The sequence below is a fragment of the Amphiura filiformis genome, chromosome 6 (genome assembly GCF_039555335.1).
Source record: "Amphiura filiformis chromosome 6, Afil_fr2py, whole genome shotgun sequence".
NCBI classification, from domain to species: Eukaryota; Metazoa; Echinodermata; class Ophiuroidea; order Amphilepidida; family Amphiuridae; genus Amphiura; species Amphiura filiformis.
Window position 1 is genome coordinate 12,330,064 of NC_092633.1, and position 26,191 is coordinate 12,356,254.

The 26,191-nt window shown below is 35.4% G+C and overlaps 1 protein-coding gene across 1 annotated transcript; it reads left to right on the top strand.

Moving 5' to 3' along the window:
* The first annotated feature begins 1,304 nt into the window (after positions 1 to 1,304).
* LOC140154355 (uncharacterized) lies at positions 1,305 to 24,684 on the top strand. Its single transcript, XM_072176922.1, has 20 exons — positions 1,305 to 1,412; positions 1,501 to 1,578; positions 2,289 to 2,397; positions 3,407 to 3,523; positions 5,230 to 5,291; positions 6,591 to 6,743; positions 7,397 to 7,510; positions 8,217 to 8,294; positions 8,954 to 9,053; positions 9,628 to 9,704; positions 10,517 to 10,581; positions 11,226 to 11,409; positions 13,732 to 13,884; positions 14,650 to 14,718; positions 15,748 to 15,895; positions 16,848 to 16,993; positions 17,858 to 17,952; positions 18,895 to 18,973; positions 20,439 to 20,556; positions 21,586 to 24,684. Exons 1-20 carry the CDS (start codon positions 1,305 to 1,307, stop codon positions 21,681 to 21,683), a joined length of 2,151 nt encoding a protein of 716 aa, XP_072033023.1. The 3' UTR covers positions 21,684 to 24,684.
* The last annotated feature ends 1,507 nt before the right edge of the window (positions 24,685 to 26,191 follow it).

A 26,191-nucleotide genomic window follows, 5' to 3' on the forward strand; every position in this document is an offset into this window, starting at 1 on the left:
CCGCAACCCCTGTGTTGCCGTTAGCACCCCATGGCAGCTCCCATACGTGTGTTAATTTGTGATTCACTGGATCTTATTTTTCAAGCTCTGTAGCGTGTAAATTTGGCTGGTCCGTTTTTACAGTGGGGACCCTGTCCCTGCCAGTATGTGGTGTGAGTGAAAACGCTCAATTCCCACTCACCTGACAACAGGGCTGTCAACTCTCACACAATCGGTCACTTTCTCATGCCATGGTCTCACGCCAAGCCAAGGTAGTATGTTATGTATTATCTCACGCCTGCGTCTAGATAGCAAATATTACACAAGGAGCTGTCAAATGAGTAAAAAAATCTCATGCATTGTAAAAAAATTGTTATTCCTACCCCCTCTTTTTTTTAGATTCTTGAGCACCTCAAATAATCATTCAATTGGTCAAAATTTACGCAAGCGTGAGTTGGGACTTAATTGACACGCGTAGTAACAAAAGCTGAATCACTTCTGCCTTGAAAGTCCTGGATATTTGCACAAGGTCCTTGAAAGTCGTTAAAAACCTTATTTTACCTAAAGTATAATTTTGACAAACTTTGGAGAGTGGAGAGGAGCTGTCACTTTCGTTAATATGTGCTGCATGGAGAGTCGTATCATGATTTTCGTGGTTTGACAAGGCCTTGAAAATCATGCTTTTGGACCTTGAAAAGTCATTGAATTTTAAAGGCATCAAGGTGCGGGAACCCTGATAAGTCGAACAGACTTTAACATGAATATGACTGAAATCCTATCGAGATCGACCAGTAATATGAGTTTGTTTTCAATAAAACCATGTGATTCGTGCTTGATAATTATTTTTCTAACCAAAGCATGATGTTGTGATTGCTTGACACTTCCTTTAAGTGGTGCATGCATGTGATGTTTAAAATATTGTGATTTTGTTTTCATAAAGACATGTGCCATGCAGTTGTGATATAACAATGAATTTACATAGAACTGGTTCAGATTATATTTTGCTGATTAATCAGATCACAAGCTATTTCAGTGATTTCATCATTTTCATCCTTGAGTGCCTGAGTGGTGTCTGTTTTGTCTGCATTTTGCATGCGTCAGGCCACTCAGCAGCAAGTGGCATGGCAGTATGAAACCAATGTTAGTAATGCTTTATATCTTACCAGCTTCAAGTTTTTGTGGTGTTTGGAAATTGATCATGAGCTTTACACTATTGACTTTATTTGTTTCAATGTTCAACAAAATTTTTTTCTGTTTGTATTTTGTAGAAAACCAGTTGTTTTTTTAAACCATAATTGAGAGTATTGCCATCTTCATCTGTTGCCATGGAGGTCGTCGTGGAAACAAGAGACGGTCCGCCTTCTAACCTGTCCAGTACATCAGACACAGATCCTAATGATCATATGGCTATAACAAGTGCTGAAAGTCCACAGGTGGTTCCAGAGGTTACACTGACACAAAGACGGAAAAGGGGAGAAGACAGACAAGGCGAGAGATGCCAGGCGGTGCCAGACAAGATAGTTTTTTGGGAGGGAGTTTGTTTTCCTTGAATTACCTGATAATGAAGTGGAGGAAACTAAAATGACACAAAACTATATGGTAAGTACCGGTATTTAAAGCTAGCTCTCCAAATAAATGGTGAGAAGATCTGTTATCATTCATGTTCGCTTGCATCAATAATGTACACATGTCTTGTTAGATGACATACGCATGCAGGCACAGACGTTATTGATACCCATATTGACACCTGTAATTGGTTAGTCTGTTTTAGCCTATTTGATTTTTGAAGGCGAAATTTCCACAAGTTTCAGACAATAAAAGCTTGAGATTTAAAGTGAGAAGTTAAAAAGTGATGGTTATGAATTCAGTCAATAACGTTGCATCAGTTATATGTTTACCCTAATTTGTGAAAAATCTAAAAAATTTGCTTTGGATCTTAGAAAACCCAAACAGTTTAGATTTATCACAACATGTACCAAATAACTGATGCGCAGTTATTAAACTATAACTAATCCAGTTCCCAAGTTTTGAGGTAAATTGCCCTGGCCGTTTTGGTATTGGAAGTAAAAACATGTTTTACAATGGCCCATAGATCGGTATGTGAGTGGGTATACCATATGGAATGAGGCTACCACGTTATGATTTGGGTCTAAAATTTCCTCTATGAGAAAAATGTGAGCTTTCTTCTCTCAAAATCTCCATTTTGATAGGAAAAAGTGGGGCACGAGGCTATCGATCAGGTCACCCATCTTTAACTGCCAGTTCGATTGACAACCATACATATAGTTTTGTTTCTTTTCCTGTTTTAGTTTGGTTTCAAGAAATGGAAGAGTCATCTTACAGTACGTCCTCTTCAGGAGAGATCAGATGTTGTCAAAAAGCTGTACCAGGAACCAAAGGAAATCAAACTAGTTTCAGGTAATTATCATGATCCACATTTATTCACCTTTCATAATCTCATTGTTGATTTGTTGAACCGTGATATAATAGAAATACAGAGTATATCTTCTACACCCAAATAATGTGTTTGAGACAATTACAGTGTATATAAATAAGTTTATTGTAAAATCTTTTTATGTAAAAAGGTTTTAAAGGATACTGAAACTTTCTTTATTTGTATTCTATTATTGCCATAGAAGTAGTGATGTAACAAGATTAATTACCATAGCGATCGAGGTACAAATAATTTTTGAATATATTGCCCTGCACTGGATGTACGTTGTAACTCTGCATTGCACCATTGATTATCAAAGAATATGCATAAAGACCTGGACAATAAAGAACTGGATCGTAATTCAATGGATATTTCACATCAATGTATGTTCACTCACACTTGTTTTCGAAAAGAGCGGTACTGTATATGACAGGTAATGAGTGTAGTCTACTTATATAGTGCACAACAATACAATTCAAAATTTTTTTTACCTACCGTATTGCTATGGTAATTAATCCTGTTACATCAATACTTATGGCAAATTACCATAGAAATACTAGTGCGATTTAAAGAGAAAATGTTACTTTTTTGCCCCAATATTTAAGTTGTAAATGTTTACACCAAGTATGTAGCAGCATGTATGCATATAGCATAAGTCACAGTGCGCATATTATGGACAAATTATGTAACTGCGTGTAATTGCCTGCGTGGAATTGCATTTCAGATGCAGTCAGGGCGCATTTATTTTGGATAATGTGCCCTCAAGTGATACGTTTGGACAAATCATTAAGTTTCAGAAGATTCTTATTGTACTGTTAGATATTCCTTTTACACACAAGAAGGGAAAAGTTTATTTGAACATTTTAAAAGTAACTAAAGAGACAAATTATACATGCAGAAGAAGATCAACACAAGAATAAAAATAATATCATAAAGTGCTCCATCTTTGTATCATAATTGATATGATGTTCTTTTTATTTTCTCTTTGAATAGAATCTACAATAACCGTTGGTAATGTTTTGTATGTGATACTCATTGGCTGGATTCTGGCTTTGGTCTATTCATTAGTATCACTCCTTATGTTTGTTACAGTGATTGGAAAAGATCATGGTAAGTTATACTTACCGTATTTAGATCAAATAGTCGCCCTCCCCTCAAATAAACGCTTCCACCACTTTTTTCAACCAAGATGTTTCAAAAATGCTGATATTTCCATGCTATCTTGTGTAGTAAGCTTATCAAGTTGTCCACATGGTCGATAATAGCGTCAATAATTGGCGAAAATCTGGATTGGGGAAAATATGCTGATATTAAAAAAAAAAGGGTAGTCTTAAAAATCGTCTCGGACACATTTAGGGTACCTTTTAGATTGTGGTAAACATATTTAGCTGTAGTTCAGTAGAAGAAGAAACAATGGGAAAATAGAAGAAGAGAAACATTAAATTGCATGAAGGGCTTTTTTTTCTTGCCAACTGATTTAATATCATGAAAGTGATCAAACCCTAAAGTATAAGCCTAATTTATAGACTATATAATAATACTTATTTTCATCAATGTTGAATGATTAGATTGTTAGTATTACCCGGTATGAATGAAAGTGAACATAATCATGATCTTGAAATGCCGTGTCAACAGAGAAAATGGATGTATTTATTGTCCATAATAAAAAATTGATACTCCTAGATTATAATCGTGATTTATAAGATATTCATTTTAAAAGACTTTGAGCTTAATGTGCATAAATATTGCGTATTATATATATCCAATTGCAAAACTTGATATGAATGTTTCTTATTTCATATCACAACATAAATTATTTCATGATATGTTCATGATTCATCTGTTTTTATATTTTACTGCTACAATATAAATAAAATAACTAAAAACCATCTTCCAAGAAAGATCTGTTATTTCTCGTAATTTATTCTAGATCTGTTATTTGTTCTCATCATATTTTTCTGACTCTGGTATTTGTATTAGTTGTATCTGCAAGATTGTTATATATTTTGTTTGCTAAGTGCCTAGATCTCATAAATCGTTATTGTTATTATGTTATGTTATCTCAATCTGTTGCGGTAGTGATGTTACCTTTTGAGAGATATGTCACACAAAACCTCCAACAAATAAAGTGAAATGAAATATTGGCGTAAAGATCAAAACAGCTTTTTATTCTAAGGGAATAAATGCTCCATCTGATACTGTCACAATAAACATGATAAACGTGTGAATTATATTAACTATATGTGTCAACTCTGTTTCTCTGTATCAAAAAATCTACTTTGATGCTTAAATGATATTATATAGCCTCTGGCATGAATCGTTTAATTACAAGTAAAGAATGTTTACCTATTTCCGGACTATAATAATTTTTTTGCAGATTCTTATATTAAAGTAAATATATGCATACATTTGTGCAAAATAACAGAGACATGGGTCAAACGTTTTTAAAAAAAAATCAAAAAATGGGTTTGTTTTTTTTCAACATTAAAAGTGTAGATTGAATACAGGTAATAATTATCTTATATTATTCAGGTTTTATTGCATGCTCAAAGACTTGAAAATAGCAAAAGTATATTTGCATTTATTTTAAATCACTATCAAACCCAAACCCCTTGACCACGCTACCTGGCTAGTATGCACAAATCTGAAAATGCATCAAGATATACAGGGCGTCCCAGAATTATCAATATATTGGAAAAGTTCAATTTTGTTATGTATGAATGGCATTGCTATAATTCCTCATAATTTTAGGGGGAGTACAAACAATTTAAAAAGCATTACAAAACATAATGTAATATTAATTGTTTTCCACACAGGTATATTTTGCTTCAAATTGGCACGATATTTCTTATGGCCATTTGGATATTTTGTGCAGGAGGTAAGCCAATTAACACATCACTGCATGACTTTCTGTTGCTTTCATTCATTGCTTCTTGTGATTCTGTGATGACATCCAAGCATAAATGAAGACTTCACATGCAAAAACCGATATATCCATTTTTCTTGATTTGAGAGATATCTGTTTTTCTCCATTTGAGATATAGGTGAAGGTAACTCTTCAAATATATAGAACAAAAATAAGAAAATATGTGCTGTTTTTTATCATAATTTCAGAAATATACATTAGATTTTTTAAAGTAGAATGTCAATTAAAAGGTAGAAAGGTAGCATTATAGACAGATGTTGGTGACCTTAACGAAAAAAGTATCAAAATGGTGTTAATCAGCTTTAGCATCAGAACTTTTCAAATGCAGATGGATATTATGAAACAAGTGTTTAAAATGATGTGCCATCTTAGGTTTCTTTGGCTGCCCACAAAACACCCGCATAAAGGACATGATAAACTTATAGAAAAATGCACATGAATATAATTTGTAGGCAATTCTGTTAGGCCTACTGGTCATTTGGGACCTATTTGTGACATGCCATGTCAAAAGGTGACACTTTTATCAATTTTGAGGTTTTTACATATATCTTAAATACCATATTTCCTTGAATAGTCACCCCCCTCATATAAAGACCCCCATCACTTTTTTCAACCAAGATGTGTAAAAAATGCTGATATTTCCATGTTATCTTGTGTAGTAAGCTTACCAAGTTGCCCACATGGTCGATAATAGTGTCAATAATCAGCGAAAATCTGGATCGGAAACCCGGAAGTGAACCAGAAGTCAGTGTTTCTAGTTCATAGTTCATCATTTTAGCCTGAGTTTTAAGTTTACCTAATGATTTTAATGGGAATTATCGTTCTAAAAATGACCTTAAATAAGCGCCCCCCCCTTTCGAAAATGCAATGCCCCGGGCGTTTATTTGATGAAATCTGGTATCTCCTTTTGACATGGACGCCGTCGCATTTTATGATGTAATAAACAGTATCTTACACTTCCCATGTTGCATTTCTCCCATTTTAATTTCTTTTGCTGATTTGCAATCTTATGTGCAACATGGTTCGATATACATACCTTAATGAACAGAGCACATCCAGATCTTGCAAAATATGCTTATTTCTTGACTATTGACCCATGTTTAACCAGTCTATTCTCAGAATGAAAACAGAGGGAACAGGTGCAAAGTAATGTGACTCTGGGATTCAAATGAGGTTTATTATCATATTGCAAAGGGTTATGGGAAGAGTAAGAAATTAATGATGCTTAATCCTATGTTTTGTTTTTGGCAGCAAACAACTTACCAGCTGGAAGATAATGAAAGACATGTTGTAGACAACAATGTTGGTTACCACAAGGATGGTGAAGAGCTGGATGAAAATACCCCACTCTCACTGACTAGACCAAGAGCTGACTATGTCAAGATTAATACAGCCAAGTACTGGGTAAGTAATAGGTCATATTTAAAACAATTTTGTATTTCTGAATCAAAATAAATGGGGCCAAGAGGACATCCCCTTCATTCCCCCAGGAAAAAACTTTGAGTGAATATGGCTATATCTTGGGTGAAATTAGCCATATTTTGGGCAAAAATCACTCTAGAAAATCACCCTATTTGGGTGAAAATCTCCTATTTTGGGCAAAAATCACCAATTTGGGGTGAAAGGTGCCCATTTTTAGGAAAGGTTCCCTACTTTGTTTATTGTAACTGAAAAAGATGCATTGTAATGTGACACAGTTTTACTTTACTATATTTTCTGTTGTTGATAATTTGTTTTCCTCTATGCATATTGCATTATAGAGAGCAAGGTAGCGTAACGGTTAGGGTGTTTGACTCATAATCACAGGGATGTGGGTTTGAACCCTGTCAGGGCCAATGTAATATGTACTTGGGCAAGACACTTCATCTTGCTTGTTCCACTCCGTCTAAGTGCGTAATGGGGAGCTGTTAAGGGTAGTCATACCAGCACCATTGTTGTTGGCAGCCACATAGTGTGATATATCCTGGCGGTAGCGGAATCAATGTAAAGCGCTTCGAACAAATTGAAAAGGCACTATATAAATTCTGACATTTATTTTTTATATTGTTTTATTTCAGAAGAGGCCATCTACCTATGTGTGGTTATTGCTTGGTATGCCATTGCTACTCATAATACATTGTATCGTTATATTTTTGACATGGTTTACAGTTGTGTTAATTCCTGTGAGCAAGGTAGGTAACCAGACTAATAGAATTTTAATATTTTCACTGACCCGCCAGTTAAGTCCACATAGAAATCCACTTGCCTGACTTTTACAAGTTAGCACACGTAAAATGTCCATGTCTTTCTCATCATGTTTATCCTCTCATTTGTTTTCCATGGGTTCTATCTTCACAGTTAACTCACATCTGAGAAAGAAAAAAGTTCCTTCATGGCTTATAATATTGATTATGATGACAGTTAAAGGAGTAGTTTGTGATCCTAGCATCCTCTTGTTATGACATTTTTCAGTAGATATCCACGAAAAAAAGCTTATTCCCAAAATTTCAGTTGATTCCGATTTTGTGTTTGCGAGTTATGCATGATTCTGTGTATTACACTGCTCCATAGACAATGTAATTTCGTTCTGGTATACCAGAACGAAATTCAAATTTCACAATATCTTTGCTAAACGAATTAATCTGCAAGAATTTTTTTGTACAAAAACATTATATAGCCAGAGGTTTCCAGTGATAAAAAAATCTCAACTTTTTTTGAGAAAAGTGGGGGATGATGCTGTGGATCACAAAATGCCCTTTTAAATAAGTGAAACTCTGTGCAAGTGAAACAGTTACTTGATCCTAGGATTTTCCCCCAGCTGCGGGAAAATCTATTCTTAATACAAACTCAACAACCACCATGATGTTATTAATGTTTTCTATTTTCTTCCTGTATTAGGTGAACATCATCACCATCAGAAAGGTGCTATTGATGCCACCAGAGAAACTTCATATAAACAAGTCCAGTACAGTACAGGTAAAGTAGCTTTTACATTATCTTGAATCGATACAATGATAACTCAATAATGATGTAAAGAGGATGAGTCCAGCAGATAATACACTGGGTACAATTTCTGTTAAGAAGATGATAGAACAGTATTGGGGGAAATAAAACAAATAATATATAATAATAATAACAACAACAAAAAAGACCCAAGGCTTGCTTGTTGTAGTTATGGATAAGCCCATTTAAAAAATATTTGAGCAAAATTAGAACACATATATTACAGAATCATGCAAAACATTGTCATGTAATTAAAAAGAACACAATATTTTACATTGGATGTCATTCCTATGTTTATGTAATTGAATGATCTGTTCTGGTAAAATTAAACCACTATTTGAGCATTGATCAAGTTAAGGTGGTATATGAGGATATTTTTGGAAATTAATAAATGCTCAGAGCATGTGTTAAACAGATGAAAACCATATGTCCAATTTGTTTCAAACAAAAGGCATATTGATAAGTGTGCTTTGCTCTACTCAATTAATCTGTTTTAAACATGCATAAAGCACTTCTAAAATGCCTCAAATACCACCATAAGTTGTCATATAAGTTGTTGAACTACATTGTATGATAAACTCAATTTTATGTTGAGTGTTAGCCATTAATTCCAACATGATTCCTTATTTCAGCATGACCATGGTCCAAGTGAAGTAATCATGTGTGCGTATGAAGCTGTTAACCTGTACTACTACAAATACACTGTGGATGGAATGAATGTCATTCTTGTCAGTATCCTTTTTAGTTTAACTCTCCACATGGGTGTTGACTGCAGATGACCAAGATGAAGTTCCAATCTTTTTTTTTTTAATATTCGGCCAGGAAGCTCGAGAAAAGGATCAGCGAACACAAATCCACCGCTGGCAGTTCCAAATCGGCTGTCAGGGAGTATGTCGTAAGATATAAAGGACACCAGATTGACTGGGAAAATGTAAAAGTCCTTGAACGGGAGCAAAAAGAGTATTCCCGTAGGCGTAGAGTTCTGGAAGCAATTGTGACAAAGGTCTAGAAATAGATCCTATCTGGGTTAACTTGCTGATGCCCGGGGGGCATCGTAACATGCTATGACGTCATCCTGTCAATCATATGATGTCATCAGTTAGAGATATCCCAAATGTAGACAAAATATTATCACAGCATCACCATCTGCTGAAGATGCTAGTCGAACTAATGAAAATGTTCCAGGTGAACGAAAAAATAGTGTAGTGTTGAAGTTAAACTCTTTAATCATTTTATCTACTACTACAATTTTGGTCAGATATAGAAGTTTGGAACTATCATAATCCTTAACCAGTCTCTTCCTCAGATTTACTTGTGTTTGTTGTCATTACACTTCTGCTTGGATTTTTAGATAAATTTAAGGATGCAGTAGATACTAATGTGGTAAGTAGTATAAAAACTGTAATATTGTAATGATTTGTTAATTGAAATGAAAATATAATAAATATGAACATGTCACTTATAGTTCATGACCAGTGCATTGCCCCTACTGATTACAGAGTAGTGCATACGTGGTGTGCACATGTACCTATCATGTACCTATGTACTGAAATCCTGGTCAAAGTAGTTAGTAAACCAGTGTCTCTAAGGGGTGCATGGCGAAATAAACAACTGGCAACATTGACCTGAGGGGAATGGGGGAAAATATCGTTATCAAAGTGTCAAACCATTTTATCCGGGATTGTAAATACATGCAGTAAAGGTGTATATTATTATAGTTTGCAACTCTTTGAGCTGCACCAATTTCATTAAATATCTTATATTTTTAAATAAATTTGAATCTCTTTTCTACTACAAAGTAAAGCATCAAAGTGAGGCATCAAAGTATAGCTAACAAAATTCTATACAGAAATTGATGTTTGCCCATCGTTTGAATAAATTTGCCCACCCTACTTTGATCTTTAAAAAGCATCAATCAGACTTATGCCCTCAAAAAATTTGTTTACTTAAGTTCAATCAATTTTTTCAACAGATTTAAATATAAGCCAGCATATGTCCAAGGGTATGCATATCCACGGGCACAGGAGCAATAGGTGCCTACTTTTAAGATGCTGATCCATATCTGTTTTCTCTTTTGAATTGAATTTAGACAAGTGCCTACTTTCTTTTTACTTTGTTATACAATTGCAATTTACATGTAGTTTTCTTAGAAAATTTTGTTTATTGTTACTGTCTATACTTGTCTTGTTTTGTAGAAATTTGTGATGGGTTTGCTAGCTATCATTCCTCTAGCCTATTACATTGGAATGGGAATTGCCAGGTAAGGACTGATTGATTGATTGATTGATTGATTGATTGATTGATTGATTGATTGAAAATAAATAGAAATAAAAATATGGAAAACATTTTTGAGAATAAAATATGAAAGACACCATTGAAAATTAGCCATTACAAAAATGACTCCAAATTGCAATTCATGGAATTGACAATATTTTTCATTCTGTTGGGACTGAAGAAAAATACTATTTTAGTTTGATAAATAAAGAATACACACACTTGATTTTTGAATCATTTTCAATAAATGAGAGTATTTTCTTGGTATATGTATGCCTTCCTGCATTCACATTGTAACGTAAGGATGATTGAGCCTGTTGGAATCATTGTTTGGTTAGAATTAACTGTAGCTGTATTATGATTTGACTAGTGTTTGGTCTGTGAAGTTTATAATTTCAAGCAAATTTCCCTTTTTTCATAAATGACCCAATTTTATTATCAAATTGTCTTCATAATTTTTGCTTTTTTATGTTAAAACAATTGTGTTGTGTTTAGACATTATCACTAGCTAGAGAGTCTCGAATATTATATAAGTGCAAGTTCATTTCTCTAATCATTGTAATAGACCAAATACTGAGCAGTGCTTGTTTAAGTGTGCTATAAATCACCCATTTTTCATATTTTTTGTAGTATTTCAGCACAGAGTACACATGCTGTAGGGGCTGTACTGAATGCCACCTTTGGATCTATAGTAGAAATCGTCCTTTATATATCAGCCTTACTGAAGTATAAGAAGGGTGAAGGACCATGCTATGAAGACTTGGTGCAGTCAGCCTTGACAGGGACATTATTAGCTACCATGTTGCTTGTGCCAGTAAGTCAACGTTTGGCTTTATTTGTTTTGTTCGATTGTTTTTTTTATCATTTTACAAGAAATGCCAACATTTGCACTATTATGCTGTGGTAATTCATGCTTCCTTGGTTCGTCCATTTAAATGTTGAAGACCATGACAACAGTAGAGAAGATATCTTACACTTCCCACAATGCATTTCTTCAATGTGATGGGATTTGGTGGAGGGGTGGCAACTGGCGGACTTCAAATTCTAGTAGGTTTTCGGCTCAAAATACACTAATTTGGTGTTTTTCCCCACTTCTCCAAGTGAAATCGCCCTGATTAAAATGATGCGTGTTTAGTTATTTTCATTTTCTTCATATTTTGATGTGTGACTTGGGCACCCATTTTGTGAGCCTGCATGCATGTGTGGGGAAACCCTTTTGCACCCACACATCGGTTTCAGATGGTTTTTATGTGCAAAAAAAAAAAAGAATTAACTTTATAAAACATCCCTTGCGCTGAATTGTAACAGGTGGCATATTTTATCATTGGGCTAGAAATGACCTTAATCTTCCACACATGGAGTGTGACTTTTAAATGGGGTTACCTGAATGGGTGACTCTATTTGAAATCTACACTCCCTTTGTGGGAGACTAGGGTCATGTCTTCCATAGGGGATGTATGGATTTCAACATGAATAGACCATACCATTTTGCTGTTTCTTGTCATCCCATTGTAGGGCATATGTATGATAGTAGGTGGCATTAAAGCAATATTATAACATTATCATACAAAATAGATTAGCATTTCTTTGACATAAAATGTTAGTTTTACTGTCAGATATATCCCTTTTATTTTTGAGCCGAACAACTACGTCAAAGCAAAGAAAATTGGAATTTACTACCAGCGGCAGTATGTCGCCAATACGTACCACTCCTTCGGTCATGTTATGGTACGACCCTTTGTTGTGTAGATCACCGTCCCGCACTGTGTGTTATGAACATCGTGTATGCGTTCGACTAATAATTCCATCGTAATAATAAGACTCGGTTCCGGCGCTTTATTCAAAATATCGGATTTTGACAAAACTACAGCACCTAGAGTCTTGATTTTTGCAGGGTATATTGGTTTAATAAAGTACAATATAATTGTGTAAAAAAATGAATTTTAAAAAATCAGTGAGGGCGTCCTCAACAGCAAATGTTATAATATGGCTTTAAGCACAGTGAGCAGATATTCAACATGAAGTCAGCAGCTGTTAGTGCATCCCTTCTATTCATTTTGATGTTTCTTGTCATCTCATTGTAGGGCATATGTATGATAGTAGGTGGCATTAAGCACAGTGAGCAGAGATTCAACATGAAGTCAGCAGCTGTTAGTGCATCCCTTCTATTCATTTTGATGTTTCTTGTCATCTCATTGTAGGGCATATGTATGATAGTAGGTGGCATTAAGCACAGTGAGCAGAGATTCAACATGAAGTCAGCTGCTGTTAGTGCATCCCTTCTATTCATTTTGATGTTTCTTGTCATCTCATTGTAGGGCATATGTATGATAGTAGGTGGCATTAAGCACAGTGAGCAGAGATTCAACATGAAGTCAGCAGCTGTTAGTGCATCCCTTCTATTCATTTTGATGTTTCTTGTCATCTCATTGTAGGGCATATGTATGATAGTAGGTGGCATTAAGCACAGTGAGCAGAGATTCAACATGAAGTCAGCCGCTGTTGTGCATCCCTTCTATTCATTTAGATGTTTCTTGTCATCTCATTGTAGGGTATATGTATGATAGTAGGTGGCATTAAGCACAGTGAGCAGAGATTCAACATGAAGTCAGCCGCTGTTAGTGCATCCCTTCTATTCATTTAGATGTTTCTTGATATCTCATTATAGGGCATATGTATGATAGTAGGTGGCATTAAGCACAGTGAGCAGAGATTCAACATGAAGTCAGCCGCTGTTAGTGCATCCCTTCTATTCATTTTGATGTTTCTTGATATCTCATTGTAGGGCATATGTATGATAGTAGGTGGCATTAAGCACAGTGAGCAGAGATTCAACATGAAGTCAGCCGCTGTTAGTGCATCCCTTCTATTCATTTTGATGTTTCTTGATATCTCATTGTAGGGCATATGTATGATAGTAGGTGGCATTAAGCACAGTGAGCAGAGATTCAACATGAAGTCAGCTGCTGTTAGTGCATCCCTTCTATTCATTTTGATGTTTCTTGTCATCTCATTGTAGGGTATATGTATGATAGTAGGTGGCATTAAGCACAGTGAGCAGAGATTCAACATGAAGTCAGCTGCTGTTAGTGCATCCCTTCTATTCATTTTGATGTTTCTTGTCATCTCATTGTAGGGTATATGTATGATAGTAGGTGGCATTAAGCACAGTGAGCAGAGATTCAACATGAAGTCAGCCGCTGTTAGTGCGTCACTTCTATTCATATCTGTAGCTGGTGCATTTACTCCAACCATTTTCTCAAAGACTTATGGGAGCTGGATATGTCAGGTAAGCATGTCGCAGTTATATATAAAATGACAAATATGGATGGACCCGCCGCCACACACACACCTTTTTGTTCCAATCTAACCGAGGACCTGGCATGCTCAAAGCAAAGTTCCAAACCAGCTGAGACCTGACCCTTTCCCCCGGCAAACTAAACATGGTCTTATATGTATTTTTACATTGTTTGCAATAGTATTAGGGGAAAGGAAACCATGGTTGCTGTTTGTCCACAGTTTCAATGGTATTTTAATATGTGTTTCCTCATTTGTAAGTCACCCTCACCCCCCCCCCCCCAACAACAACAACAACAACTCAACACATACACCTGCCCATCCACACAATTTGCCTGCTTGGTAAATGGCTTGTTTGTTTCATTACATCATATAGAAGCTCATAAACTTGAATAACAAAATGATAAGAATAAAATTATATTATGGTAAAATAATGCTTTCAAGTTATAATAGAAGGGAAAGGCTTATATAACATGTTAATGCAAAGTGATTCTAATTTTTTTAAAGGCCCCAAAGCTCTCTAATTAATTCTTAACAATTGGATTTTCATTCATTTTAATTTTATTGCCATCAAAAGTACAAAGAATAATGAGGTATGAAGTTACTCCGATTTGGAGGTTCTGCATCGCCATAAAACCTCCAATTTCGAGTGTTTATGATGCTACATAAAAACTCCAAAATCGGAGGGTTATTAAAAAATTATTAAAAAACAATCATTTCAAATGGAATAGCACATCACAATTTCTTTTCTTTTCAGCAATGTGCAATCAATGGCACCAACTTACCCTCAGAGAGTCTCACATGTTTGCAGTGCCACAATAATTTAGTGAGTATTACAGTAGTTATCACAGATAATATGAAAATGTTTGTAATATTAGAAAATAGAAAGTTATTTCAAAAAGTTCATAAATGTGACTATCCACCACAAATGGAATGTAATGTTGATAGAGCTTGTTTTGAGATAATTCATTTGTCATCATCCACTGCAAATGAGCTGAGAGGTCGGCAGAGCTTATGGTCCATTAAAAAACAATAGAAAACAAAGTATTTCCCAACTCTGTTACTGATATTTTACTACCTTGCAAACAAGCACATGTAATATATATCGATGATGCTTATTTTGAGGAGAATTTGCCTGTTATTATCTGAAAAGTGAAAATGCCGACATTACAGCCCATTTGTGGCGGACAGTTACAAATAATGAAAAAGTGATACAAAATGCTTAGCAGAAAAAAAGGGATAATATGATAACGACGATGATGATGGTCATGAGGAATAAATTATCATTATGTTCACTGCAAAAAAAAGCGTACTAAACATATTAGCTTAAAAAGTTACCTATTCAGAGTCTGTATTGAGCAGCGACGTAGCTTGCGACACATTCACAGTGTCTTCATTCAGTGTAGTGATTACACTCCTCCATGCAGTGACAGCAGATCGTCATAGATGGCAGGCAGGGCATCCCTGTTGAGTGTAGGCCTTTGTGTCATGATCTCTAAGGCTTCTCTGATCTTTCGGTTCAAAAGCTATCCTCCTACCGATTAATTCTACATTGTCCAAACTGATGTTGTGTTTGTGCTTTGATGTATGTTCACCAATCGCTGTCAGCGGGACTGTGGTTCTTGTTTGTTCTTTGACCCTAGTGGTGAGGGCTCTTGCTGTGTCACCAACATAAGTGTCCATGCACTCGGGGCAGCTGATTTTATTTACAACTCCACATTTGTTAGCGTCCGCTACGTCGCTGCTCAATACAGACTCTGAAAAGGTAACTTTTTAAGCTTATGTATGTCAGTATGACAGAGTCCAATACCAGATTACATCCTGCTATGTATTAAACGTTGTTTTTTGTTTGCAGGTTGATAAGAATGGGGACTTCTACAGTAACAAAGTGTTACCTTTGATTTACATCTGTGCAAGCCTTTCATTATTTGCATATGTTGTCGGTCTTGTGTACACACTGAAGACGCATGCCCATGTACTGGAAGAACATCTACATGCAATACGTAAGTCATAACCTGTTTACTTTGTTGAACTTTCCAACTGCTTGATATAAAAGGGAATTTGCATATAAAATATGCAGGATATTGGAGAAAAGTGACATATGTGTGTATTTTGTACCAACTTAATGTGGTTGCTATTGAACAGGAATGATGATGTTAATTGTATTAAAATATTCAGCAAGGTCTTTCAGCACTCTGCAGATTTGGCGCTGTTTAGCTAATTGAATCATGTCATCATCACATCAGCACCTCATTGGCCGAACAACTTGTGTTATATCATGTCACCTAGTTTGTTTGTTTTTATGCCATAATCAGGAAGAGTGGTAGGATCAGTACAAAAGCACTTTGCCAATTACGATAGTTGATTTTAGAGAACAAACCACAATATTAGCAAAGCCATGTGAATTAAACTAGTTTTGTTAGAAAGTGAAGCTGGAAATTGATACACTCTCTTACAAAACATGTTATTTCAACCCATTTCTTGTTTTATTATATGTCACACAATCTGGTCCATGGGGGCTAAGTAAAGGCGGCAAATTTGAAATTGAGATAAGGGCAAAAAACAAAAATATGGAGTAAAAAACAATAAAATACATAATAAAATACAAATCACAATACTTCAGAACTTTAGAACCAAGTATGGTAGACCTTTAGTGTTTTCAGTATTTTGTTAATCTTCAAGATGTTTGTATATGCAGATTGCATCACATAATTATAGATAGTGAGGTTTGTTCCATTGTATTTATGAATAGGAGCAGTTTATAGGAAATAGGACACATACTCAATATCTTTTTAGCCCTGAAGTTGTAATACTCCATCTGTTTGCCTATACCCTCTCCCATACAGAGCATGCACAACACAAGTCCATAGCACACTGGGGTAGAATAAAGAGAGCCATCATCTTGTTATGTGTATGTAATACTCCATCTGTTTGCCTATACCTTCTCTTATACAGAGCATGCACAACACAAGTCCATAGCACACTGGGGTAGAATAAAGAGTGCCATCATCTTGTTGTTATCGGTGGTTGCTATGTCATTATGTGCTGAAGTAGTCGTACAAAACATGGAACCTATTTTAACAGAGAGCGGTGTTTCTGAGGTAAGTTTCAACCTTTTTTATGCATCCACTGGATGCAGCATTCTTCCTGGCTGTTTAGGCATCGATTCCCTCACTCTGTCTGATCTAATAATGAGCTTGTGAGCACAAATGATTGGAACTGGTATGGTGTATATTGATGTGGAAATAATTCTGGTATACCCTGTGAGTTTAACCCTAACCCTAAAACACAGGGTGCCCCGGGTAAACCACAATTGTACCATAAAGGATAAAGAATTGTACCTTGATGTGAATTGGTGCAGCGGTTGAAGTTGACAATCTACAAAATTTCATTTGAAGTTTGTTGCAAAATAAAATTGTAAACTTATGAGCATGATTTCTTGGAACTGGTAAGGTTAATAGTAACAATACCTGGTAGAAAGAAGTGTATGCACCATGTTCTCACCTGATTAAATTTTTGAAAGCCTCACTACCATAGGGCCCCTCTCTTTTCCTGGCCATACAGTGGGCCCCTCTCCTGGGGCCCTCTCTCTTACTGGCCATACAGTGAGCCCCTCTCCTGGGGCCCTCTTTCTTACTTGCCATACAGTAGGTCCCTCCTGGGGCCCTCTCTCTTACTGGCCATACAGTGGGCCCCTCTCCTGGGGCTCTCTCTTTCTTACTGGCCATACAGTGGGCCCCTTTCCTTGGTCCCTCTCTATTACTCACCATACAGTGGGCCCCTCTCTTACTCCCCATACAGTGCTATTGTGACTCACAACATATTATTATGATCAAATTAACCTTGTTGATCATTTGGTAAATCAGTTTTAAACAAAATCTGTGTCTAAAGAAGTACAATTCCAGTAAGTGTATCTGATCTATGGTACATAATGTGTCAAATATTCTTATTTTCTTATTTTCTAGATGTTCATTGGTGTAACAATATTGGCAGTAGTACCTGATATACCAGAGATTATGAATGGGGTACAGTTTGCAATGAAAAACAACATCAGCCTTAGGTATGTAGGTATTACCAGTCATATGTCACTAATATTGTTTTAGTTTGTCTTTCTTAGAGAAATACAAATACTCGCAATTTTATAACCAGAAATTCAATATTAATGGGGTTTAGACCATGCATCAGTATTTTTAAATGATGAATGAATAAATAAACTAAAATCAGAATTGAAAATTGTCAACATTAGACTCATTCCTCTTGATACTCTTGATTACAAATTTGTTACAATCTGCTCCATAGGGACCAAAAGTGGCTTTATACAAACATTAGGCTATCATATACTGGGAATACCAAAGGTCTAGCATACTTGGTTCTAATGTTCTGAGGTTTTGTGATGTTTTTTTTTCTATGTATTTTATTGATTTTTTTACTCCATATTTTGGTTTTTATAATCTCAATTTAAAAATTTGGCACCTTTTCCCCCATGGACCAGATTGTGTCACAAATGGTGTAGAAAACAGGTACTTTTAGTTTCAGTTTAATATTCTGCAATTTTAACTCATAATATATGTGTACTGAAACCTACGAGAATCAATTCTGAAATTCTTGAGAAAGTGAAACTGATACTAGAAAAATAGTTTGCAAGAAAGAAAATTCTGTCAATCAAAAGCCATGCAGCTAACTAATTAATACTCCCATGCACAAAAAGTATTATTACACTTGAATCAGAAGCATTACTGACATGAATTACACTCAAGAAGAAAAATTCAACTGATTCTACAGATGAGAAGTCTCCCTCCATTTTGTTTTCTTTCTCGATTGTTTCTTTTCTTTCCCCTCTTTCTCCATCTTCATTTTGGGTTTCCTGTCCCCTTTCTTCGTTCAATGTCTCTTTATTACTTTCATTCTCTCTTTTGCATTCAGTCTTGACAAAAATGATCTAAAATAAGATTTTTATTGTTGTCATTGATTTTCATTCTAAAATATTTTTGCTTGTTTTCAGTATTGATATTGGCAGTTCTGTTGCAGTTCAAGTGTGTCTGGTACAAATCCCTGTGCTAGTTCTTACCAATGCACTCATAGTAAGTCAATAATAAATTAACTATACGAGTGGATATTCATACGTAGTGGTAGATAAAATGAATTCAAGTTTTAACTTCAACACTACACTATTTTTCGCTCACCTGGAACGTTTTCACTAGTCCGACTAGCATCCTCACTGATGACGTCATGTCATAGGCGCTACATCGTAACATCCTGTGACGTCATTCTGTCAATCACATGACATCATCAGTGAGGAATATCCCGATTGTAGACAAGATATCATCACCGCATCACCATCTGCTGCAGATGCTAGTCGGACTAGTGAAAACGTTCCAGGTGAGCGAAAAATAGTGTAGTGTTGAAGTTAAAACTTTAATTCAATAAATTAACTGTTTAAAACACAGTTTTGAAATGTGTAAGATGTACTTCCAATAAGCCAAATCGGCATTAGAAGTTTGCAGTGCATTGTGGGACAGTTTTTGCATTTCTAGGACACTTTGTCCTCTGACCTATCGCGAAAATTCAGAAAAATTGGTTTTTGTGCATACAAAATATAATTTAAAAAAGTTTTACTAAAATAAAAACAAATTCCAAAAATATGTTTATTATATAAATTAATTATTTACTAGATAACATTATTACAATAATAAATAAATGAATAATAATTAGAGCAATTTCCCCGATATGTCAGAGGTCAAAGTGTCCCAAAAGTGCTCTCAAAAACCGGAAGTTACAATGGCGATTGGGCTTATTCATAAGTACTAGTAGAAAGGTCTGTTCTATGCCAATAGACCATTTCAAAAACCAGGTGCAGTGAGCATTATTTATTCAGTAAGCTGGGGATCAGAATAGCAAGAAATGTCATGAATCATGGTACCCATTTGAGTGAAATACAGCTTATTTTTCCAACTTATTGAGCTAACACCTCCACTGTTTGGTACTTACCAATATGACAATAAAGGAAAGTGGAGCTCAAATGTTTGTCATTTTTCTGCACTTTAGATGTGGACAAATTGACACTTAGCAATATAACATAAATCTTTTATACAAGACATACCCCATGCTTGGTGGTATCTTTCATGAAGTATGTCCAGAGAATATTTACACAGAGATGTCCAGAAGCCCAGGGCCGAGCCCAGACAGCCGAAGAAAACACTGGTTACTTTTTAGGAAGCAAAAAAGCAAAGTTTTAGTTTATACTTGTAATGGGTGTTAATTGCTGTTGCACTAGCAATTTGTTAACCCTTCTGTGTCAAATATTCTGCATCACCTCCTTGATAGATTTTCGGCATGAGCAAAAAAAATTTTTTTCACAATTTCACAAAGTCTTTTGGAAAAAATGTTAACTCATTAGGTCAACCCTTCGGATACTCCTTTTTATTTGCCGGCTACTCTGAAACTTATTAACATCTCTGAATATATTTAGTTGGAATTGGTAAAAAAAGGTTTTAAACAGTTTATGTAGCTAACAGTAGTTTTTAATTTACTTCTTCTTTTTTACAGCCTGGGGGTGGGCTTCATTTTCATATGGTCTTCAATGACTTACATTTATGGTCTGTGATCATCAGTGTAATTATCATGAATTACGTATTTAATGATGGAAAGGCTGATTACTTCCAAGGTGAGTTTGCAAAAACTATTAGATTTGGCTTGGGTTTTCATATTCATATAATTGTTACAGATAAATAATATTCTTCAGGGCTTTACCCACAGAATTAAAACCAGAGAACCGGACTCAACCGCCATCTTAATACACGCACGGAGCAAAAAGTGGGCATATTCGGTTTCGCTCGGAATATTTTTGAGACAGGCGTTGTCATGTGAGCACAACATTACATACCAGACTCATTTGAGAGACGCACTTGATGTGACCTGTACGCGATACCTAAATGCTTCAGATGAGATGCAGAATTGTTTTCGTTTGTTTCCGCGCACAGTCGGCATGGACCTGAATACTTCCAAATTTTCCCACCATATCTGACGCTATTGTATGTGGTGGTATAGGGAGTCTTTGTTCTCTGGTTTTAAGTCTGTGGCTGTACCTTATCCACATCCATACAGGTGCAACTGCAGGCAAGTTCCACATTTTCCGAAACGTTCAAAAAGTTCAGAATTGTACATTTTCATGACCATATTTGGAATCGGCATATAATTTGCATTCAAATGAGTACAAACAAGCCCAGTATTGGTCTGGTCTAGTGGCTCTTGAGATAGCTCTTAATATTTTGTGAACATATCTTCAAACTAGGACTTTTTATGTTGAAGCCTATGGCCTGCATGCAGAGCATTAACACTTGCCCACACACCAGTGAGGGGTTACTCTGCTTGTGGGCGGGGAAAAGGGAAATTTGAACATCTTCCTTTAATGTTGAAATGTGTGTTCTCATATGTATTCAAATCATATTACTTTTTTTTAAATCTATTAGCATGTCCAGTCATTGGAATAGAATAATTAACATAGCTGTGTAATACCCTCAATTCTGTAAATTAGGATACAGTTTAGGATTAAAAGATTAGGGCAAGAGTTATGGTTTGTGAAAGTGTTTAGGGTGCATGTGATATTCCTGAGTTATTGTAAATGATTGTCATATTTGGACAGAAATTGTTACTGTGTAGAACTGGTTTATGACTGGGTATTTCTCTGTTTCAGGTACCACACTGTGTGTAGTGTACATCATCATGTTATCCATGTACTTCTTTTCACCTGATATGAGTCACGGCAAGGGATGCATAGATGATGTTGTTTGACAGGGGCAACAATAGCTGGTGCATAACACAATTTTACATACATTATGTCTATTGTTTGTATGGTATCATTCGGACTGAGAAGCTGCTGAAGGTTTATGACTTCTGGGATTTTATTTCTCATTCGTGCAGGCAGTATCATAGCCAGGATTATTTTAGAGGGGCCAGCGGGGCATAGAAGGACAAAGTTGACTTTCAGGGGGGAATTTGGCAAATATTGTCAAAAATGGTAAAAAAATTGTAACATATGGTCAAAAAAGACTTACAAATCTTTACAATTTTGGTGACTAACATCCCACAGAAGGGATGGTCTAGCTATAGGTTTGGCAGCTCCTTTGGCTATACTTTGATCAGCTCGTAATAGGCGGGAAATGTTAGGCTTTTACCACTACGCTAAAAAATAGACCCAAGTTAAGAGTCCTATTAGTTGACCTGTCTGGTCTATATTTTGTGTGTAAAGAAAGTAGTCAAAGCATAAGATTTGGACTAATATTTTGGGATGCTTCTGATGAGATGTCACAAGACAATTTTTATAAGGCCCGCCGATTACGAGCTGATCAAAGTATATGCAAAATGTACATTGGAATGTGAAACTCATTGGCCTAGACACTGATGTGGAATTGTGTAAGTTTCTACTGGAATAAACCATATAACCGTATTCTTGGTATAAGATATTCATGAGTTGTGTACATACTCCATTGAGGAATTAAGTTTGGTCTTAACCCTGGAATTATGGAAACTTTCGGGCCTCATAACTGCTAAATTGTTGGTCTAAAGTATATAAAAGTATACATATTTAGAATGGCAAATTTGTGCCCAAAATCCCCCAAAAAATGGTTTTTTGGTCCACTTCTATTTCGTTAAACGTAACAAAAAAATTCTTGGACCAATTTTTTTTTTCATTAATTTTTAAAAACTAGATAACAATATCTAGGAGCTGTTTTTTTAAATTTTGACCAAAAATTTTTTTAGCCCAAGAATTTTTTGTTACGTTTAACGAAAAAGAAGTGGGCAAAAAAAAATCCAGTTTTGGGGGATTTTGGGCCAAATATTAGCATTTTGGCCCAAATTTGACCTCACAGATGAATTTATCAAGTCTTTACCATTTTAAATATGTATACTTTTATATACTTTAGACCAACAATTTAGCAGTTATGAGGCCCGAAAGTTTCCATAATTCCAGGGTTAAGACCAACCTTAAGCAGCTTACATCATAGTAAAGCTGTATAATCCTGTAGTAGAAGATTTCTGTGTTAAGCAAATGCGGTGCTCTTTTACACAAAGGATAATTTTCCTACTTTTGACAGATTTGCCCACAAAGTATTGGGGAAAATTAGGTCACTATAAAGGGGCAAGTGAAGGACAGCTGTTTATTTTTGGCATTTTTGTCCATATTTATCAAGAGCAAACTCATCGTAAAAGTGCCCTCCCATGAAAATTCCACCAGCAAATAAGGGCACATACCCTTAATTCTTGTTGGGATTTGTAGAGGAGAGAGCTCTCTATTTGTACATGAAATTTACCCCAAGGCAAAGGGGCCCAGGTGCGCCATTAGGCGAAGGTTTTGGTATGCATGTTGTCCACATACAAGCATTTTCTTGCATTGATCACTGATTAAGTTACAGGGTAATTATTTGTAACAAGCCAGTAGCCATGATATTTTTGGGGGAGGGTGTGGTTCCTTGTCCTAAGGGGGACCTAAGGGTCCTAAGGGGGACCTTGTCCTAAATAAATTTGCTTTATACATGCAAAAAAATGATTTTTTTTTTCCTGGAAAATTGGCCTTTTTTGGGAAGTTTTAAATGACAAAGTGTTCCCTTTGTTGATTTTTTTTATAATTTGGATAATTATGCTTGGGGACATTTGGTCCCTAGAAAGTGAACCTTTTTGTCAATTGATGGGGGTGTATGATGAATCACATCCACTGGCTACAGGCTTGATTGAAATCATGGATTATGTCATGGCAGTTGGTGTCAGTTTTATGATAATTATACTGTCACAAAACATTTGGGATTTCAGCCCATTCATTTATTTTGTCAATATTTGATTAAATATTAAGATAGCTTAAGATGATTAAGTAGTGTAGACCAAAGAATGTCAAGACAAACTTTATTTTAGACAATCATTATTCACATGAAATATTTGCAGGTTTTACATTAATAAATTTGAATTGTATTTTTATAGAAAAATAATTATTTTTAAAGTATTTTTATGCTTTTGATATAAACACCTTTGACGGTAGAAGGCAAGGCAAAGCTTAAGTCTGTATTTCCAGGCAGGATGAAAGGCAACAATGTGTAGTAAGTACATCATGTAATACAGGAGTCAAAATCAAATATGAACAAGAGGAAATTTGCATTGCATCCTATAAAATGTAAATGACAAATCACTGGTTCATAAGGCAAAAAAAAATGTCTCAGACACATTGCGTAAAAAAGCTAAGTGCTATGCTAAACCAACATAGCAATTTGAACAAAAAGCAAGTTCATTCCAGTATAAGATTAAATTAAAAAACAAATAAATGTAGACTTGTGATGGTTAGAGCATGTTAGTTCAGTTTTCTGATAAGGTCTGATGATGCAAATGGTTCGCAAGAAGATTGTGAATTCAAGTGCCCAGAAACAAGAGGCTGCAAAATGATGTCTCAGTCAAAGAAAAAAAAATGTTTTATAGATTCTTGCTATGTAAGAACTGAATAAGGTGCAATAAAAAGGTATGTTTGTATTATACTCATTTGAATACATTTTGTAATATTTCGATATTAATGACTGGTTTTGTATGTTAACAGCAAATGAGAATATGCTTTATTCACAATAGCCTGCTATTGGGTTATTCCATTTCAAAATCATGCATCCTCAGTGGAAGATGTTAGAAATATCTTTTACAGGGGGAGTGTGATTTTACATGGAATAGCCTGCTAAAGTGCTATACAACTCTATCTTGGATACTGTATATCAAAATAAATGCTAAATAGAACATGCTGACATGTTATGAGACATCACAAGGTGGTTTCGAGTATTTTTTTATAAATTTGATGTTATATGATTATTATTTTTAGAATGGTGTGGTTCATGTAGAATGTGAATTACAGGGTGTCCCAAAAATCCCTTTACCATTCCCTTTAAACATTCATAATCATAGTATTCAGCGACCGGCAGCAACCATGATGATATCTTCGCATCGAGAAAACTCATACAATTATTTTTATACCAAATCTGACATATAAACCTACAGAATTAATAAATAAAATATGGTGAAACATTTGAGCATATTACACACACATACAATAATTTTACAGCACATCTCCAGATCCCAAGTATCCACTGCGTCCTATTAATATATAGATCCAATTTCTCCTTATTTAATTCAATTGCAATATTAAACAGTTCTCATATTACAATAATAGACTATCAAGATGATGTAAAACACCAAGAAATATGTAAAAACTTATACTTTGATTTTAATCAGAAACCCAAGCCAGTTATAACTATCGTCTGAAGTTTTGTAATATTCCATTCTACTCTCTGCTGTGTCACAAGACTCTTCAACCTGTACATGGCAAAGAGGTGGATGTCAACATTGAACATTTATAGTGTAGTTCTTCTTTAATAGCAAGACAAAGGAAAACAATAAGTTTTCCATAAGTGCTCCAAATACTAGGCATATTTAAAAGATTAAATGTCAAATTTAATCTTCTGTTGGTGCCTCATCATCAGTATGACCAGGGCCATTTGGGACCAGGTGAAAGGGATATTTGCACATTTGTGGTGTGATCAAGCAAAATCAATCTGAAGTCGGGCGTATTCAATTTTCAATTTTTTACATAATTGTATAAAGCATTTACAAAGCTACATTTTGCAGAAAACCCCACACAGTGTCATCGCCCCGATATCTTCATGGCAGAAATCGCCATAGTAGGTTGAATCCACAGCCATGCATGGCCATTTTGTCCCGATGCATAATGGGCTGAGGGACATCCGACTAAGGCTATTGACAATAGCCCGGTGACTGACTCTCTGTGTGTGAGTGAGCGTGATATGCGCCTTTAGGTCATCCGCTTTTAGCTGCCTCCACGAGTGTCCTACACTGCTCTATAGTTCGGCACATATAAAATCAGAATTTTTGTCAGTTTTTGAGTTCAAGACGCACGGTTGTTTCTCAAGGCGCAAGCTAACGACTATCATATCCGTTCAACACATATATTCAAATGCAAGGAAATAAACATGGCTTCTTTAGAATAAAAACATTATGGGAGATATTCATCATTTTCTACCCCGGTATCCAAAGATTTATCATCTGAATATCAAATCGTGCATAGCACATTCACGTGTATCGATCCTGGGTATTGATTTTAGTATCTCTACTGTACCAAGTAATTATGATCAAGGCGATGTCGGTGTGCCCCATGGAAATTAAATATTTAATTCCAGAGATAATGAAAAGTGTTTCCAAAACAATATACAAGAGAGGAAATTATTGATTTTGTTTGGATGTATCTGAAAATCAATATA

Bases quoted from the DNA above. Each gene is read 5' to 3' on its own strand.
- LOC140154355 (XM_072176922.1), top strand. From the start codon at position 1,305: ATGGAGGTCGTCGTGGAAACAAGAGACGGTCCGCCTTCTAACCTGTCC. The intron at 17,953-18,894 runs GTATGTAGGTAT...GCTTGTTTTCAG, and splicing joins AAAAACAACATCAGCCTTAG to TATTGATATTGGCAGTTCTG. The intron at 20,557-21,585 runs GTGAGTTTGCAA...TCTCTGTTTCAG, and splicing joins AAAGGCTGATTACTTCCAAG to GTACCACACTGTGTGTAGTG.